Source organism: Falco peregrinus, chromosome 1 (genome assembly GCF_023634155.1).
Source record: "Falco peregrinus isolate bFalPer1 chromosome 1, bFalPer1.pri, whole genome shotgun sequence".
NCBI classification, from domain to species: domain Eukaryota; kingdom Metazoa; phylum Chordata; class Aves; order Falconiformes; family Falconidae; genus Falco; species Falco peregrinus.
In genome coordinates, this window is record NC_073721.1 from 70,894,306 (window position 1) to 70,913,377 (window position 19,072).

At 39.3% G+C, this 19,072-nt stretch overlaps 1 protein-coding gene across 10 annotated transcripts in view; it reads left to right on the forward strand.

Moving 5' to 3' along the window:
* The first annotated feature begins 1,990 nt into the window (after positions 1–1,990).
* Positions 1,991–19,072, forward strand: part of HECTD1 (HECT domain E3 ubiquitin protein ligase 1) — a 64,799-nt gene continuing 47,717 nt past the window's right edge. For 6 of the 10 annotated variants that reach the window (XM_055793580.1, XM_055793576.1, XM_055793581.1 and 3 more), the window contains exons 1-2: positions 1,992–2,133; positions 4,295–4,580. In XM_055793580.1, the coding sequence (XP_055649555.1) occupies positions 4,441–4,580 (140 nt within the window). In that variant the 5' untranslated portion in view covers positions 1,992–2,133; positions 4,295–4,440. Of the gene's footprint in view, positions 2,134–4,294; positions 4,581–19,072 lie in introns of all 10 variants that reach the window. The other 4 variants (XM_055793575.1, XM_055793583.1, XM_055793584.1 and 1 more) reach the window with 1 other exon arrangement.

Here is a 19,072-nt window from a genome sequence, read left to right on the forward strand (position 1 = left end):
CTTCTTTTTCAGATTCATTCTGGGGAGAAGAAAGCTTATAATGAGGAACAAAAATCACTGAGGAACACTTAAATACTACAAATGTATCACAATGAAAAAAAAATCCTGATTCATGACTAAAGCTGTAATACATTACTTGATACACTTCTTTTAATATAAAAAAAAGCTGTATCAAATTGGGCAATTAATGCAACAGGACATGGAAGCATTTATGTTTATTCATTTAGACATGAACATGTACAGCACTGAAAGCTACGTGCAGTATTTTTAAGTGTTGCACTCCTTAACAGTATTTAAAATCTATGATTTGTATCTTTACATGTACAATATTTAAACTTTCAACTTTGTACCTTAATCTATCTGTATTTTGATAACCATGATTCAGAAATTGCAGCCTATGTGAAAAAGAGTGAAACATTTGTTTGATTTCAAAGTTTTTGGACTCTACAATTGAAAATTAGCATTTATTTTTGGTCTCCACAAGAAATCCATAAAGTGGCTTTAATTGAAACTTCTCTCCACGATAAAAAGCAAAGGAAACTGTTCTAGCATTGTGCAACAGGAGCAAGGCCACTTAGGAGATGCGGTTCTCATAAATTTGGCCTAATTCTGCTGCTGCTTCTGCAACAGTGAAAGTGAAAGATCAAGCTTCTAAATTTAAAGACTGCAGACTCAGTCATCCTACTGCCTCATGTCCTTATCTTTAAGCATATAAGAAGTCTTGCTGACCTCTGAAGGACAAGCATAGGCAAAGGATACACACGTAAATCCTGGCAGGGCTGGAATGAGTGGCAGTGAAGAGAGACATAATACGGTGAGACAGAAAGGCTAAGCTGCCTTAGGAATCAGAAACAAAGGAACTGCTGTCCCTGTATTCTGAAAGAAACTGAAGCAGTAAAGACAGCACTTTCTAGATGTGTTACTACAACATCAAACAATAAAAATTTCTGCATTCAGTAAGTTTTAACCAAGCATGAGTACCATTGCCTTTTTGTTCAGTGTGTGGTGTTAGCCTTCTAATTACAGGAAACATCTATGAGGTAGGTAGGAGTGACATTCAAATGTACAATAATCTTATTTACTGTACTTACATTAATAAGCTTAAATTCCTTAGAAAAATGCGTGTCACCCTACAGAGAAGGAAATTATTTTGAAGATCCTTTGCTTTTAGTCCTTCATTTTAAATTATAGTAGTTTGCTATTAAGTCCTTTTAACCCTTGGCTCTAAATTTATAGCAATTTGGGGTTTTTTTTGTGATCATAGGCACAGCAGCTGGCGACATGCGTACTCGGGTACACAGCAGAGCTGCAGCATCTCAAATTCACTACAAGGGCAAGTTACATCTGCTCTGAAAGGCCCATGACTGCAACATTTAAATCCGTTCACCACAGCCCCTTCAGCGGGGGTGCCGCTGGTGGGCCAAAAAGCGGGGCCTGCAAGGTGTGAGACCCCCTCCCCGTATACTAGAACGCAGTAGATAACCAGAACACGGCATGGAACAAAATGACCGGTAACCATAAAAACAAAAATCCCCGCGCAGCCAGGGAAAGGCCAGCCAAGGCGCTGGCCGGCGGGCACCCAGGCAGGCCCAGGCCCCGCCGCGGCCGTCTGAGGGCGGCCGGGGGGTCCCCGGGACCCCGCTGCCAGGGCTGGCGCCGGGCCGGGGGAGCCGGGTCCGAAGCACCCCTCAGAGCGGGCGAGCTGTGCCGGGGCGAGCACAGTGCGCCCGGGAGGCCGCCGGGCCCCCCTCGCCCCGGGAGGCCGCCGGGCCCGGGCCGCGCCGCAGCTGCAGGCCGGCTGGCGGCGGCGGCAGCTCCGCGGAGGCGCGGGCCCGGCGACCTCCCCCGCTGTGGCGAGGCGGGCCCGCGGCGTGGGGGAGGGAGGCGGCCGCTCCGCTCCCGCAGCGCCCCCAGTGGCCGCTCGGCCGCGCCAGCTCCTCCCCGCCAGGCGGCGGCGCGGCTCCCTTCCCCCTCCTCCCACCCAATCCCGTGCCGGGCGGAGCGCCATGGATGCCGCTGGCTGCCGCCTGCTGCGGGGCTGGGGTTGTCGCCGCCGCCTCCTCCCTTCTCCCCCGGTCTCCCCGCGGCGCTGAGGAGGGGTCGGCTCCGGCGACGAGGCTCCGGGAGGCTCAGGTGAGCGGCGGGGGCGGCGCAGGGCCGCTTCTGCTGGCGCCGGGGAGACGGCGCCTTTCCTGAGCCGCCAGGCCGGGTCACCCTGCGAGGCCTGCGGCTCGCCAGGAACTCGAGCGTCGCTGTCCGGGCCTGGCGGGTCGGTGTCGGCAGGCCCGGAGCGAGCGGGCCGGGGCGCTGGGCGGGGGAGGCGGCGGGTGCCGGGAGATCTCTGCGTGGGGGCTGCGGGACAGAGCGGGGCGGCGCTGCCGGGGAGCCGCTCACGCCGCCGGCTCGGCGGTGCGGGGGCGGCGGTGCGGGGGCTCCGCTTCCCGGGAGGCCGGCTGTGGGGAGGGGGCCCCGCATCCCCGCCGGCTGGCCTGGGGCCTCGCTGGGGCGTGTGTGTGCGCCTAGGCCCGGGCGGTGGGGGATGCGTGGAGCTGCGGCCTGGCCCCTTTTCTGGTGCGGCTCTCCTGGGAGCCCCGGCCTCTCGCCGTGCTCTGTTTTCTGCTCGGTGGTTCGTTTCCGTCTGGTTAGAGCCCGTCTGGGGTGCAAGAACAGCAGGTGCCTGTGTTGAGCTTGCCCCACTTTCCCTGTACCTCTTAATTTTCTTGTTTCTGTAGCTTTCCTCTCCCCCTCCCCCCCCCCCCCTCCCCCCGGTTAATAATTTAGTCTCCTTAAGAAGTACTATACTTAAAATACGATCCCACTTGTACTGGCAGAAAGTAGTTTTGTGCAGTCTTGGAACAGGAAATACAGTCTGTAAACAGCTGGGAGGACCGTAGGCATTGTTTAAAGCACAGAAAATGAATTTAGTAGCATTTGTATTAACTTCTTACAGCGAGACTGCAGCAATAACAAAATACAGAACTGGCAAGCAGCGATTGAGTGACCTGTAGTGTCATTACAGTTCTAAACTATAAAAAAATCATATCTGTCATACTTCTGTCACATCTCTAAGTTCGAAGCTATTGTGAAACAGCACTGCTGATTCAGTGTACGTTTCTCCATATAATACCAATTTCTGATTCACTTTGTAGATGTGCCCTTGATGGAGTTATTTTTTAACTATTAACTCATTAGCAGCAAACAAACAAGTAGGTAGACTTTGCCCGGATCGAGCTTCTCCCTCCTGCCTCCCCTCAATTTGTAGGGAGGCAGTCCAGTCTTTCATATTTACCTAGGAGTTTGGTAAACCTCCTTTTTTTGGAAGCTATATTTTAAAAAGAGTCAATTTTTTTCTTGTATATTTAGTTGCGGAGATTGGTTTGTAACAGTTTAGTTTTTCTATGAAAACACTCATGTTTGCTGTGTTCATAGATGTGGGAGGTGAATTTGAGCCTTAGTAAAACACAAAGTAAAGACCAAGCACATAGGTCAAAAATATCTCTTTAACATTCTAAAGGGACTTTTTTGGTCTTCAGCTTACATGTACAACTATGGCACTGGGCCAACAAATAATGTTGTTTTCCTTATATGTACATGAATTATTTGAGTTATTCTTGCATTTTTTAAAAGCTATGGGTTAGATATATTTTTTTCTGAAATAACCCAACAACCCCCTAATTCTTGAAAATGCAAATGAGACTTAAATTGTCTTTATCTTTTGACCTAAAAAGCTTACTGTCCATGTGTTTGAATGCTGTTTAAAAGATGAAAGATTAATACAACTTTCGCAAAGATTCTGCAAGTCTCAATTTTTTTGTTTAGTAGGCTTGTATTTAAAATGTGGCATTTGATGTCTTTCTGTATTTGAATACTTTAGTGAGGAGGTAATCCATCTTTCAGAAAGTTGGATGCCTATAAAGTGATACTAAAAGAAAGGGGGTAGGCAGGGCAGCACAGTTGGTCTTTATATTAACTTTTAGAATATACAGAGGGTTGTTAAGCGCAGTTTTTCTACTTAAGTTTAAATTTTGAGTTATCCTGTAAACAAGAGTAGGCTCTAAGTCTTGCTTGATTGTCAGCTAGAACTAGAGATTTATTTGCAGTGAAGCAGAACAAACTCATTACTGTTTGCTCACGTATGAAGCTTGAAAAAAAATATTGCTGATCCAATATGCAGAACTTAATGTCAACTCAAAAATGTGCCATATGATTTAGAAAGGAGAAGATCCAAAAAGTGTAAAGACAAGACTGTGATGATAATGATATTTATTTATTTATTTTTACATTTTCTTTCTAGGTGAAAACTACGAAAGCTTGGGGCTGGCTGAAGAGAGATACTAATTGTGCTTAAGTTAGGCTGGCTTGAACAATTTAAAGAATATTTTTGGTACTTTTTAAATTACGTGGAGGCAGCTTTTTTTTTTTATAATTTAAAAAACCAACATGGCAGATGTGGACCCAGACACGTTGCTGGAATGGCTGCAGATGGGGCAGGGAGATGAAAGGGATATGCAGCTAATAGCACTGGAACAGCTGTGCATGCTACTTCTGATGTCAGACAACGTGGATCGCTGTTTTGAAACGTAAGTAGTTTTGGCTTTCATTTATGGAATGTTATTTTCCTCTTTTGGTAGCTGTATATAACATTTAACATTCCTAGAAACTTTTAGCCTCAAAAATGTTTTCACAGAGTGAACTTGAGTGTAGATCACTGAAATGAAGAGTTTCTGATGATGTTGTCTGATGAAAAATGTAGTGTCCTGTGATTACCTGCAGTGCCTTCTGACACATGATCTGATTGTTTCAAGAAATGTATTCAGAGTTGCAATGTGGAAGCGTTGGGGTTTTTTGTTTTGTTTTTAATGATAGAATCTTTTTTTTTTGCATTAAAACTATCATGATCAACTAGATATTTAGGCATTGATACTCTTGCAACACTTTTCTCAAGACATGTAGTAGCTTTTTCTGAGCTCTGTAAATACAAAAAAACCCCGCTGATGTTAACCCCAATTCACACACAGATTTTGCCCCATCTTTGAAGGATGTTGCAGGTGATGCCACTCTCCTCAACTGCATTTGTACAGTTCATATAGCCCCTGCTGTCACCTGTGTTTATATTTCTTACAGGAGAAGATGCTGATGTAACCACTTCTATTAGTTAATAATGTTGCTGTGCATGTGTTACACTACTTCCTGTGAGGGCCCACCAGTAGTAATGGAAAGGAGGTAGCAAAAGTATAAAGAATCACAACTTATAAATTGGAAATATTTTTTTTGGTTGTTGTTTTTTTTGTTTGTTTGTTTGTTTTTTTAGTTTGTTTCCCCAGTTCGGATTTTGATGCTGTTGCATCACTCCTCTTTTCCATCTCTTTTTTTGGTTACTCTCACTTCTCTTTCTTTTGCATCTCAGAGTATGGCGAGTATCTTTCTGATACATTCTACTTCTTAGGAGTGTGGGTTTAGAAGCATTTAAGAAAGTGGCTGTTTGTTACAGTGTATAATTTTATAGCACCAAAGAAGAGAACATTTTCTGGGGTTATCTTTTTCATCTTTCACAACTGCTTTTATCACAGGAAGTGTAAAATTCTCTAAAACTTGGATTTGTAGTAGTTATGTAACAGTGAGCACAGTTTAGTACACTGCTTTAGAATTTGAAATTTCCTGATCTTGGCCTTGACAAGCTTACAGGTAAAATTTTGGCTTGGAAGAGACTTATTGTAGGGAGATACATTTGGCTTCCCTGTTTGTCGCTCATAGTACTGGTATTGGTGGAGTACTACATTTTCAGCCTCAGAAAAGCTGATTTACCAACTTCTTAATTTGATGCTATAGAAAAGAATTTGGTAGTTGAGAGTGAGTTTTTATGACTAATCTAGGTGAACTTCCTGCTTCAGTGTGTTCAGTATAGAACAGAAGAATTAGTTTGTAAGGATATCTTCTGGGTATTTGAGAATCAGGAATGAAATGTCAACTTTTAAAGTATAAACTAGTTGTGGCTTTTAGACATTTTATTTAGAACAGACTTTCATCTCGATATAAATGAATTAAATAGTCCAAGGGCTTTTTTTCTTAAAATATAGATAATAACTGCTCTGTTATTGCAGTGTTGTGGTTTTAAAATAAGTTCTTATGTCTGAAAGAAGAAACATTAAAATACCATTTGGCATTTTAACTTTTGTTTTCAGCCTTGGTATGATTTAATTTTACTGGCCTTCTAAGTTGTTGATCTCTAATGTTGTAAGCTTCCCTTAAACAGAAGAGAATAAACTGCAAATTGGGAAAAAGTTATCAAGGTTCCCTGCCTGTTGAAGTGATTGTACAGTAAAGTTAAAACTGCTATTTTTGATTGTCAGCATGAGTATACTAAAGATATGGTTCCATGGTATTTGGTGAGCGGACATGGTAGGTCATTACCTTCTAAAGGGAGAGCTGCTGCTTCCCATTTTTCACTTAGTGTTTTTATTTCACCCAACCATTTTCTTGTTTCATGCCAGTGTCAGGGCTTTCTAGTTCACTAAAAAAGCAAGCTACTCTTTAAACCCGCTAAAGAAGATGGCTGGTTTTCTGCTGTTACAATGAATTACAAGCAGATCATAGAAGTGTCTGATGAGCACCAGAGGTGGAACTGTGTAACTGGAAATACAGGGGAAGCAGAGAAAGGTATACACGCTTCTGTATAGGAGACCTTCTCAGGGGATTGTCTTGGGTGCCTGTGGTATCGCAGCCTGCATCTCAAGGTGACTTTATTTTGAAACTCTCTGTAAGAAATAGGTGATGTCTTGAAGTATTTTTAAAATCTTTCCAAATGACAGTTCAAGTAGCCAAAGCTGTAATGTGCTGAGAAAGTATAACTAAATTAATCCTTGATAATATTTTAAAGTTGCTTTTCAGGAATGTTTTTAAAGGAATTATTGCTGGTCTGAATAGGAGATTTACTGTGTGACAGAAGGGTTGCCAAACACATTTTTCAGGAACTAATTTTGAAAATGGTTTCAGTGTATGCCTGATTTATAATGTGGACATATTTTTCTGTCGGTAAGAAAACCAGCCTCTAGACCTCACAATTTTTTTTTTTTCTATTAAGCAAGAAGAACAGTCCCAAATTTTTTTGTATGCTGATCTTGGAATTGTTAATTACTAGTAATTATGTTGACTAAGAAAACTTTTCATCTGTGGAATTCAGCGACTGGAAGGTGGAATCTTAAAACAGTCAATTTCTTGGAGAATGAAATGTGATGTGTTTTAGGGATCAGTGACTAAATATTAAGTATTAGTCCACTTTTACGTAAGAAATTGTTTGCTGTTATGTAAGCTAAGAAGAAAATCATTTTAGTGAAGTACACCTAGTGTTTAAAAGCTGCATATGGTGAGGACTGGCAAAGCTATGAAATAAAGCTATGAAAAATACTAACTCGAATGCTATGGGTTAATAGCGCAACACTGTTTCCAGACTGATTTCTTAGGTAGTTAAGGGTAATGCACAGTCTTACTTAGCAAAAAAAGATCACAAACTTGGAGGAGAAAAAAAAGGTATTGAAATGATAGATGCAAATTGTTGTACTTCATTTTGCAGTAAAGGAGTAGGGTTACTTCACAGATATATTCTGAAGGAAATAGTGTATTTTAAAGCTATTAATTTGTTTCCATACAAGAATAATGGATATTGAAACGAAACAAGTGTTTCAGATTAAATTAGAAAAACGGAAGTAGGTACAAATGTATGGTGGTGTATTTTGTAGCCTTCTGGCAAAGTTCTAAGGATACCACAACAGATTGCGGGGTATGTAGCCAGTAACAGGTAGTGGTGCCAAATAATTGATGTTTCTTTACTTCTCCCCAGATTTACATATTATAACTGATTATTTTTAGTGTTACTCATGTTAGCATTACAAAAATCAGCAGCATATTCATCTTCTGGTGATAATGAGTCACAGACACTGTTAGTCACATAGCATGAAGAATGGCTAACATTTTACCAGCAGCAAAAGCCAGTAGCTTAAATTACAGAAACTTAATGAGTAAATAGAAATGGTTCTGTTAAGCAGTTGACTTGGAGTAAACCACCTAAACTCGAGATTATAAGAATTGGTCCCAAATTTTAGTTAAACTGTGTGCTATTAAGTCAGCTTTAACAGGATTTTTAAGTAAGCCTTTTATATAAACATAATTGAAATCATATTTTCAGTGTTTAGATGGTTACAGGTAATTTCAAAGACAATGCAGAGATTGTTTGTTTCAATATAGCCCTTTTCCACATAGGTGTTTCAATTTATCTTTTTTTTGCCCTGTCTGATTGTTTACTTATGCTGAAATAAATGAAAACTCCTCAAATCTGGGTTTTGTGTTGCTATTTTCATTCCCTATCTGCCAGAGTAAAAGTGTTTAGCAAGGAAGGTGTTATTTAATTATTTTTCATTATTATAAAGAAAAATTGTTCTACAAGGCAGTAGTATTACAAGTAAAGTAAAACCTGAGTAAAATCATGTCTATGCTGAACAAATGAAATAGGCTTTACTAATGCTCAGAAAGATAAAGTATATCTTCCCCATAGGCGGTGCCCTAAGTCGCCTCTGTGTATTTAGCATTAACAGATTTGATCAGCATAGAATTATCAAGAGTTACCAGCTTATTCGACAAATAAACCCCAAAATTATATAAAGGATTGGAGTTTAGGGTGCTAATGTGTAAAATAGAAACTCTTTCAGTTTATTTTTTTTTTTTAAATCAGATTTATTTTAATTAAAGCTTGTCCTTTCCTAAGGATATATTTACTAGGGAAAAGGTATATCTTTTACCTTGTACTCGCTAATATGTCATAACAAGTGTAAGAAGATAACTCTGATGAACCAGGGATTGTGTTGATGTGAGCTAGTGAGACCATGGTAGGATAATGTGGAGCAGTTTAACTTTATCTCCACCTGATTGTTTAAAACTACAGGCTCTTGTATTTATCAGGATTGTATTACTCCAATAAATCAAACTTAGATATATATAGAAAAACAGTTTTTATTGTAGAGGTAGGGATGGGAATCTGAAGTGGTGTTTTTCAGGCCTGTTTTTAAAGTTTGGGCTGGCTTTAAAATCATCTTTGTAATTCAGACAGTGGTAAAGCACCATGTAACAGATACGACAATTGTGGCAAAACTGACCGGCTGAGAGGGCAGCTCTGTCGGTATCAAGGTGATTTCATGTTGTGTGGCCTACAGATTTGCTTGTTTTGTTATTTTAAGGGGGGAGAAGTCAGGCCATTATTACAGTTTTGTGCTGGAGTGCAGCCATGAGTAAACTAGGGTGAGTATTGCTGTCAACAATAGACTAGAGTTTTCGTTATTATTAACCATGCAAAGCATACGTTCTTAATGAATTATTGGTTTGGACTAATACAGACGTCTCAATAAATGAAATTTCGAAAGCTTTACAATGGCAAGACTCATGTGATTTGAAAGACATTTTTTGTCTTTTAAATGAGGTCGGAGAGTGTGGCAGCAGGGAAATGCCAGCACTGAAGTTATTGAGTCTGTGGACTCCAGTATAGTAGGGTCTTCAGCGTCGTATAGAGAGCTTTTATGAGATGGAAGTAAGGGTGTGTGCTGTATTTTTCAGGGAACTATCTTGTTACAACATATTGTTTAGAACTATTTCTGATTGTTAAGGTTATTTTTTGTTGTTGGGTAGTGGTTTTGCAGTGGTAAGAGTTTTAACACGTCTTTCTGGTTGCTCTTTGTAAAATTGGAATTATGGCCTCATTGTCACGGGTATTACGGAGATTAATTAGCCTTGTCTGGTCATTTTGAGAATCCTAATGGTTGCAAAGACCGGAAGGGAAGATTAGGTCATCTAAATTAACATCTTCTCTTCTGTCATAGGCCCTCATATTTTACTCTGTTGTTACTGAATTGAGCGTCTTGTTTGATACAAGCATAATAACTAATGCCTCCAATAGGGCATCTTGCCTAATTTTACCCCGTTTTGCTATTTAGTCTGCTGCCTAGTTGTCGTCTTGAAATTGGCTTGTCCTTTTCCATATGAATTGGCTGGACTGCCACATTTTGTGGTGGGTGGTCAGTCCAACCTTTCTTATTGGATTAAAAGTCAATACTGCTCTTGCTGTGAACGTACTTCCACACAAGGATCAGCTCTTGATCTTCCTCCCCCTCTCCAGTTCTTCAGTTTCAGAGTTTTTCGGAAATATTTTCCAGTTTGCTTTCATCCATGCTGTTTATAGTAGCATAACTTACTCTTAGTTATACATCCCAAATTTAGTTAGATGTTTCCAAAACATTGTGCAGGAAGTGTGGTTTTAGTTATTTATCCTCAGAGTTGCTTTCCAAGATATGTTTGCATGCTTCTTGTGTATGGCTTGATGTATTACATAGGCTAAGATCTGTAACTTGGCATTTGTGTGTGTTAAAACACATTTTGTTTAAATGAGCCTATGCCTCTGAGTAGTCCAGACAGTTCTGTGTAACTCATCACACTCTTTGTCACTATTTACTAGTCTGCATGTTGGTTTTTTCCATATTTTTTTTCCAGTAGAGTATCATCAAGTAGCCTTTGATCTGTTCAGGGTTTTGTGTGTGAGATAAAATTGAAGGGATTCTTGCAAGTACTAGGCAAAAGATAGGTGCAGAATTTTAAGGCAGCGAGTTAATGACCTTTCGCAAGATTCCATCTCCTTATAGACTGGGTGAGAGCAATAAAATAGATGTTACAGGAATTTCAAATAACAGGCAGGCTTCCTTTCTTGAATAACTGTGCTAGTCAAATTATTTTAAATATTGGCCTCTTAGGAAGAGGCTATATAAGAGGCATAGACAGTGTAGATGTTCGGTAGATTGGTAATGGGGAAGTGGAAGTTTTCTTGTTTAAGTTGGTTCTCTTTTTGAGCACCTGGAAATCCAGCCAAAGCTACTGAGGAGATGTTTGTATTTAGGTAATCTCACAAAACCATACTTTTGTTATAATTGCTTATTTCATTTTGAAACTTTAACAAACTTAATATGTGCTCAAATCATTATGTTTGCACACTTGAGGTTGCTACTAATGGAAATCATAGGCAGAAATATCTGTAGTTTCAAGTTCTTCAATTTATTTAGCTATGATGGACCAAGTTTCTGCAAAATATTTACAAAATCCTGGAGACGGAACAAACATATGTAGAATTACTACCCTGAGGCATGACATATCTTTTATAAGATACTGAAAAATGAAGAAGGCATCCCAGCACATCCTTTGTAAATTGAAGAGCAGAGCTAACCATAATTTATTTAGAAATGGAGAAATTACCTATTCTGCAGAAGCTGTTTCTTGTGCGCTTTTTCTTTCATTTTACACAACTGATATTTATTGTATGTGTGGTTGAATACTCAAATGATGTGTTCTCTCTTAATAGTGAACTCTCAGAAGAGGGTTCAGCTGTCTGTCCTTTATTTAGGTAAAAGGAAGTTTGAAAGTGCTGCTAAATGTCAAATCTGATTTCTAAATTAATTTCTTTTTCTAATAATGCAGTTTCTGCTGGAACAGCTAAAGGATGGAGTTGTTTATTCTCTACCTTTATTTTGTTGGCGTGAGCTATGATTGCAGTTGAGTAGAGATTCAGAGTTGTAAAAATTTTTAATATTTTATAATTGTAAAGGTTCCTAAATTAGCAGTTCATTTTTAGTTGCTTCTTCCTCGTACCTTTAAGATATAGTGTGGTATTTCTAAAGTCTTGCGTATAAGTGGATGTGGTTTGGCCTTTATTTGTTCTGTAACAGGTTTGTAAGAAAACAGTGTACAATGTTTGGAAGTGGCTCCAAAAGAATGCATAAAGGCAGTGCAGGGGTGTGGGCAATTCTCATGTGGATGATCTTGATTACTCTGCTGATGTTTTTGGTTTATATGTGGAAACAAAATGGTATTTCAGCAAAAGAAACAATAGGGGAAAGTCTGAGATATCCACCCACAGAAGAGTAGAGACTGTAGAAAGGAAGAACATTAGTTACCCAAAAATAAGTTGGAATTACTGTTGCTTTAAGAACAAATCAGTTCTGCAGGGTATCTGTTCTTTGAAACTTTACAGTTGCATGACACGTTGTTGTAAATATTTAACTGGTATATTTTCCCTCAAAAAACCTTACTAATGAGGTTTCAATATTTCCGATTCTAGTTATATAAAATTATTAAATATTGAATAATTATTAAATAGTGTAGGCACATATAATTCCTTGTTTTCCCACTTTTAACTGGTCTTAGCAGATGATATGAATTAAAGATCCAGCACAAGTGCTGGCAGGCAGATGAGCTTGGGTTTCTGCCACAAGTCACATGTCTTGGAGCAGGGGCCTGAAGCCAGGGCTGTGTCACATGCCAGGGGCCCTGTGTCAACTGCATCCAGCGGTTACTCTGGAACTGAGTAACACACCCTCATGCCAGCAGTAGTTGTGTTAACCATTTGGGGGATGAAGTGGGGTTGTCTTTTTTTTTTTTCCTTCTTTTGGGTTTTGTTTAAACAAAACAGTAGGCTTTACCGTTATTGCTGTTTTAGCTAAGGCTTTGAAGTGCATTTGACATATGAAGTGTAAGTACAGAAATGGGTTTACAGTGCCTGTTTTTACTTCCTTTTACTTTTTTACTTTTTTACTTTTTACTTCAAGCTGTAAAATCGGCTGAGTCACTTCATTTGAGTTTAAGAGCTTAGCACTGGCAGGAGCTTATTGCTGTCGCTATTTAAGAATTCTACATCCCTATGGACACTCCTGTTCCTAAAGAGGGGATGAGATGGCGGGGGGGGGTGTAGGAAAGGATTCAGAAGTGTGTCAGTATATGGCATGTGCTGATTATAATGCTGTAAGTGCTGTAGCAATATATTAATAAATTCCCTTAGCCTTTCCTGACACCTTGTCAATTCAATTGTGATATTTGGCAAATGTTTTTAGATCAATTACATTTTCTGCAAAGGAAGACTGTATATTAAAGAATTTGCATATCATGGTCTTTACAATCTAATAAACTCATTTTAACACGGAAAGCATGAATATGTTTTTTAATAGAAGTTGTGCAGAATCATTGATTATTTTTTTTTTTTTAATGTGGTTTAGTTCTTTTCTTGCTGTTAGTACAGGGAACAGAGAATGCTCTACTGCACTAATCTGAATTGATTAGAATATGAAGGGTAAATATTGATAGTGAATAGTACTTATTTCAGACTTGTAAAAAATTATTTACAAACCTGTCTTCCAGCAAGGCCTTTGAGACATGGCAAGCGGAAGACTTGCAAGATGATAAGTAGCAGAAGCTCTTATCCTAGGAGTACAGGAATGAAGTTGGGTGGACATCCAGAGAGACTTACAGTATTATCAGCAAGAGCTTGTAGCATTGGTTGCAGAGTAACCTCATTAACTCACTGAGTCGGTCCCTAATCGCTCTTCTGAATACTCTTCTAAAGTACTTGAGGAAGTGCCCGATATGATGTTAATATAGCTTCTTAGAAATGAAAACCTAAAAAGATTGTCCTTTAATTTTCATATTCAGTAGGACAGGTGCCTAAATAGAAACCTAAACTTTGGAGGTAACTATTAACGCCTATTGGCCATTATTTTCTAATTTGAAAGAAGAAAAACCATTAAAAAATAGATACATTTTTCTCTATTAGCACAAATTCACCATTATCTTTTTGTTCATTCCACTGCAGATAGGTCATTGTGAACGGTTCTCCCCTCCCATCACCGACTTTGAGGATAAAGCAATTTTTTTTTTGGTCACAATTTCTTTTTTTCTGAGGTACATTACTACTTTTAGTTAATACATGGTCTAGGTAAAAGCAACTTGGTGAAACTGGTTTTGATATTGGGATGTTTTAAGTTTAGAAATTATGCACTTCACTTTTTTTTCCCTCAGTGGGAGCTGAAGCCTGCAGTGATGAAAGGTTTATTTGTGGTGGTCTGTCAGTAGATGGAAACATACTAAAAGCTGGACAGCAGTTGCTGTCCTGTCACATCAGTTTGTTCAGAGCCATCGTTCTGCCCTCAGTCTCCCTGCTGTCCCAGGAAATTTTGGCAGCCTTGTTTTTCTCACGTAGATGGTTTTCAAAAGGTGAGTCCAGCGTGCAGCCACTGTGGTGCAGACACTCCTGAAATGCTTCGCTTCACTACCTGTCAAAGTACGTTTTAGTTCTGAGCATAGCCTTAATTGGCACAGTATTTGGGTCTATATTACTGATGGGACCTAACCTACAGCAAGTATTTGAGACAGTTTTAGGTTTCTTTGATCCATTTTGGCCTGCTTAAGAAAGTCAGTCGAGATTTACCTTGGAATCAAGTTGTTAATAGTGACACATATGTAACATGGCTTGTCTGACTCATTCCTTGGTTCCTACCAGTATTGGTTGTATTTGCTTACCTGGTGCTTCATTAAAAAGAGAGGCTGGTCTTTAGAAAGTGCTCTTCTCAGAACCTGGTTGCTAGAATTGCTTCCAGGTGAGCAGTGGATTTCTCTTCCCTGTGCTGCCTTTGCTTACACTTTAGTAACAAGGTGACTTTGCTCAGGATTGGATTGAGTGAAAACTCAAGGATTACTCCGAAAGCCCATTTGCACAGTTTTGAGGTGTAAAGACCATCCACTGAGTAAGGGCAAAACTTTCCCTTTTTTTAGGGGTCACATGCTAGCACAGAGAAATCTACAGTGGGGCTGTGTGACAGAAGGGAGGGGCATACTTTGGACACTTGCTATATGGCAATGACAGTCTTGATCCCATCTTCCATCGCGTGCTGGTGTTGCCATCTACCCCTTCCAGTTCCTTCTCGGACACTACTCACACATGCATGTTCTTGTCCCTGAGACACGTAGAGCAGATGCTGAGAGTTTCAACCATGAGAGACCCATGTAATAGCTTAGTGCGGATTTGGGGATTAGAGGGTGATCTCTATAAAGCTGACCTGTGTGCTTCTGTTTGTGACACAGCTATTGATAGAAAAGTTATCTGCAGCATAATGACTGAAGTTCTTCAGAATGACAGCTGTACAATTTTATGCTGTAATTATTCTAGCTGCCTGTGGGAGAAGACTGTAGCTGGAGCACTGGGGATGTGTTGCTGTGCCCTTCTCTGCTATTACAGGCTCAACCATTGATCTAGACTGTTGAATGACAGAACTGTTCTGTTCCCGTGCTAGCAGGAGCTTCGGTGACTGCCAAGGTCTGAGTGTACTCCAGTAGGCAAAAAGAATCTGAATTTCTCTCTATGGCATGTGCCTGCTTATGAATGTAATCTGTGTGCATCTTTTAAGAGTTCCTTTGTAACTAACCATCTTTTGTCTACTAGAACACTAGTTTGTAGTGTTCACTATGAAATAAATACAGTGATGTTTTACTACAGAATATTGACATTTGTTTGGTTTTGTTGCTTTGTATTGAGGATGTTCTGTAAGTGTGTTAATCCCTTTAGAAAACTCTCAGCAGTCCATGTGGTTTATCTAGTTGTGTAGTAAATTTGCTCTCCCTTTATTCAGCTGCTGCTTTTGATTCTACCAAATCTTCTAATGCCTGGACTAAATATTTTGCAAAGAATATAAGTAATTATTAGAGAACCAAGGTCAAAGGTTTTTTTGCTACCTTCAGTAGAAGTAGCACTTCATGTGTAGGTTGTATATCTTCCTCTTGTTCTGAATATTGCTGCTCCAAGTAAAGCAAAGTAGAGCGTCATTCTTACCTGATCATTTTGCACACGTGTTCAGAACAGCAGTTTGGGTGGCAAATGTGGGTTTTAATGAAAGCAGTGCAATTCAGTCCTTCGATAGCTTTTGGAGGAGCCAGAATAACAAATTGCCTTCCCTAGAACCTCTCTATTAAAATAGCAGTAAATGCTGGTAGTGGGTTAGCTGACAGTAAACTAGTAGTAACATCCTTTAAAAAGCTGTGAGGAAGTGGAATAAGGAAACCCAATGTAACGATGCAATATGCTGAACAGTAAATAGCAGTTGTTAAAACTGCTGACATATCAAGGTAAGATGTAATAGTGTGGGGTGATATGTTTGCATTCTTTTGTCTGTATCTGTCCTATTGTACAATGATACTTCAGGTTTTCTAGGATGGAATCTGTTGGTTTGCCCTGGTACTGCAGGGAGGTCCTGATCTGTCACAAGAGCCCTTGGATGCCCCAGTATGACAAATACTAACGACTTCTATGTCACGGGCAACAGATGAGGAGAAGGAGGGGCTAAATATTAATAGCCACTTTTCTGGATAGAAGACAATGCAGCGAGAGGTTCAGAGCTACTAATGAACGGGGCTCTGTCTTGAACTAATGTGTCTAATGATCACAAGACTGCAATAAAGTGCAGGTGGGAAGAAGGTGGTATTTTAAGCTTGCAGGGTGTGCTGCTTAGAATGAGGTACAGCAATGTGTTGGCCTGAAATAATATTACAGAGCAATGGGCAAGATAGCGTAGAGGTCCTGTCTAGGCAAACTGGTGCGTTGTGGACTGCTTTGGCTAAATGTCTCTTGTATCTGAGATTCTAACTGATGGCTTTATTTTCAAAGTCAATGTCAACGTTACTATCATCGTTTGGGGCGTGAGTTGGACTTCTTGCCAGCTATGACCTCTTGGAAAAAATAGTAGCTGTATATAATAGATTGTTAAGGCAGTGTTTGTAAAACAATAATAAAAGTACTTTTTTTTTTAGAGACTCAGGGCTGATAGAATCCAGGTTTGTCTGTTTCGCTTTCCTCAGGAATACTTGTCACTTTGTATGCATTTCATTACCTGCTGTGATTTTAGGGGTAGCAACTTGATTTGTATTACTGTGTAGAACTTGAACCAAATTGTTTGAGTTAGGAGAAGCATGAGGGGGAAGATGACACAGTGGTGTCATTGGTGTCATCTTGACAACACAGTGTGCTACAGTAAGAAACAGCAGATCATTTTCTGTTTTGGAGACTTAAGGAAAAAGTCTGGTTTGATCTGTGGCCCGCACCTCCCCCGCCCCCCCCCCCCCCCCCCCCAACAATGGCTGAGAAAAATGAAGTTTACACTTCTATCACTTCTAAATCTGTGTGAACTGTAATAACAATCAAGCTTTAAGTTATCTTTATATGCATCATTTTGGCTGATACTTCTTCATACACGATACTGGTTTTCACCTTTTTTACTATGCATTTTTCTGTTACACATTGATTATATGGTTTGTTAGATTAGTTTATAGTTGGACCAGGGCATTCAATTAGAAGGCTAGACTTTCTTCATTGTTAGGTAACAGGCAATTGTTTGAAATTATTGAATGAGTTCTGCATTGAAATACAATGAATTAACTTTTTAAAAGAAAAAAATATTAAAGATAATACACATCGCAGATGCTTAGTTTGCAGTAAATTAGTATGTACTGGAGTGGATAGTCCATAAAATCTTGTGCCACAAAGCTGGTGTGTTTTGTTCTGTTTTACTTTCAAGCCTGTGATTTCATGTGTGTTGTTTCTTGATTTACTGCAGGAAAAAGGAGGAGAAAGCACTTCAAGCTGCAGTATGACCTTTTTTCCTCCTTTTTTTTTTTCTCTTTAGTCTTCATTATTGTCTTTTAATAAATCTTTATAAAACGTTTCTGCTGCCTTTTCTACGTGGTGTGGTCGAGTTCTCTACTTCCTGGTTACTAGGAATATCCAACAATGCTACAAAAAACCCTCCAAAAAATCCCAAGAACCCCTGAAACCAAAATAAAAAAACCAAAATCCAAACTGTTAAAAGAAACAAGCATCAAGTACATAGAGCTTGGAGGTTGAAGTAGCTTCAAAGAATTTTCTGTGAAAGCTCTTTATTAAAATTAGATCAGCTGCTATTTTCAGAAAGGATGAATAGTTTAATTTTTTCAGAACAAGTGAAGTTATTATTGCTGCTTTTATAGGAATTCAACGTGCCTTACCATAGTCGAGAAAATTAGTCGAAGTCTGGGTTGCTTTTTATTTTGAGAACTGGGCAGTTCCCACAGGTTGTGTGTGACGTATCTACAGGTTCTTCCTGAAACCTTATGATACAACTTAGTTTCCTTATTGGAGGACTGGAAATCATTCCTCTAAGTTAGAAAACAAATGTCCTGACAGCAAGGGGAGGTTGTTATTTGCCTCCTAATTGAAAAAGTATGGTCTCTGACTAATGTAGCTAGAGGCTCTGCCAAAAAGTCATTTTAGAAAAAAACCAAACCCTTAAGCTTTGCCAGCGAGCTGTGCTGTTGTAAGAAGAGTGTTGCTGATACTGTGCACTGGCGTTTATGTGCTGACAAAGGATTCAATATAAATGATAGGCTCTTAGTAAATTTATATTTTTGCTGTATCTGCTGGGTAATTGGCTCTTGTAGACAGGTGTTTTAAGGACAGGAATGGGTTTCTTAAAATTTTTAAATTTATATTTTCAGAAAATACAGCCAAGTGCCATTTGTACTATGTCTTTTTATAAACTGTTAAATCATAGGAAAAATTTTTAATGTTAGATTTGCCAAGTGTTGCTTTTAACTCCCTGCAAAAATCTAGAGGGTTTTTTCTGCTGCTGTCTTTGGAAATCTAAGAAAAATGTTTACTACTACTTGCTAGAATTACAGTGGAGACAGTGGAGTTGCTTACCTTCCACTTAGTTATATGTGTATGGGTTTGGATATTTATTTTTTTTTAGGATTTGTCTTTATTGGTAGTCTTTTGCAATATAATGCTTGAAGAAAACTGTTCATAGTAATGTTTTAGTGATCTGTCTGCTGTTGCATAAAATGCAGTGTAAAAGATCCAACAGCAAAACACTTGAACAGGTAGCACTGTCTGCTCTGAATCTTGTGTCATGAAACGCTCGTTATGTCATTGTATGGTAGTCCTCTAACAATGAGTACAGATTTCAGGCTTCTCTTTCAAGAGGATAATGTATTTTAAATGCAGTGTTACTGTTAAACTCGTCTTAAAAAAGTGGAGTTCAACAGCAAATTTTTAAAGAGTTAACAGACAGTATAGGCTGGATAGGCCAATATAACTACTAAATATGTCATTAAGGATCATTGGGTAATAAATAATAATGACTGACAAATAAATATAATTACTTCATAAAGCGTGGCTAGATCTTCAAGGAAA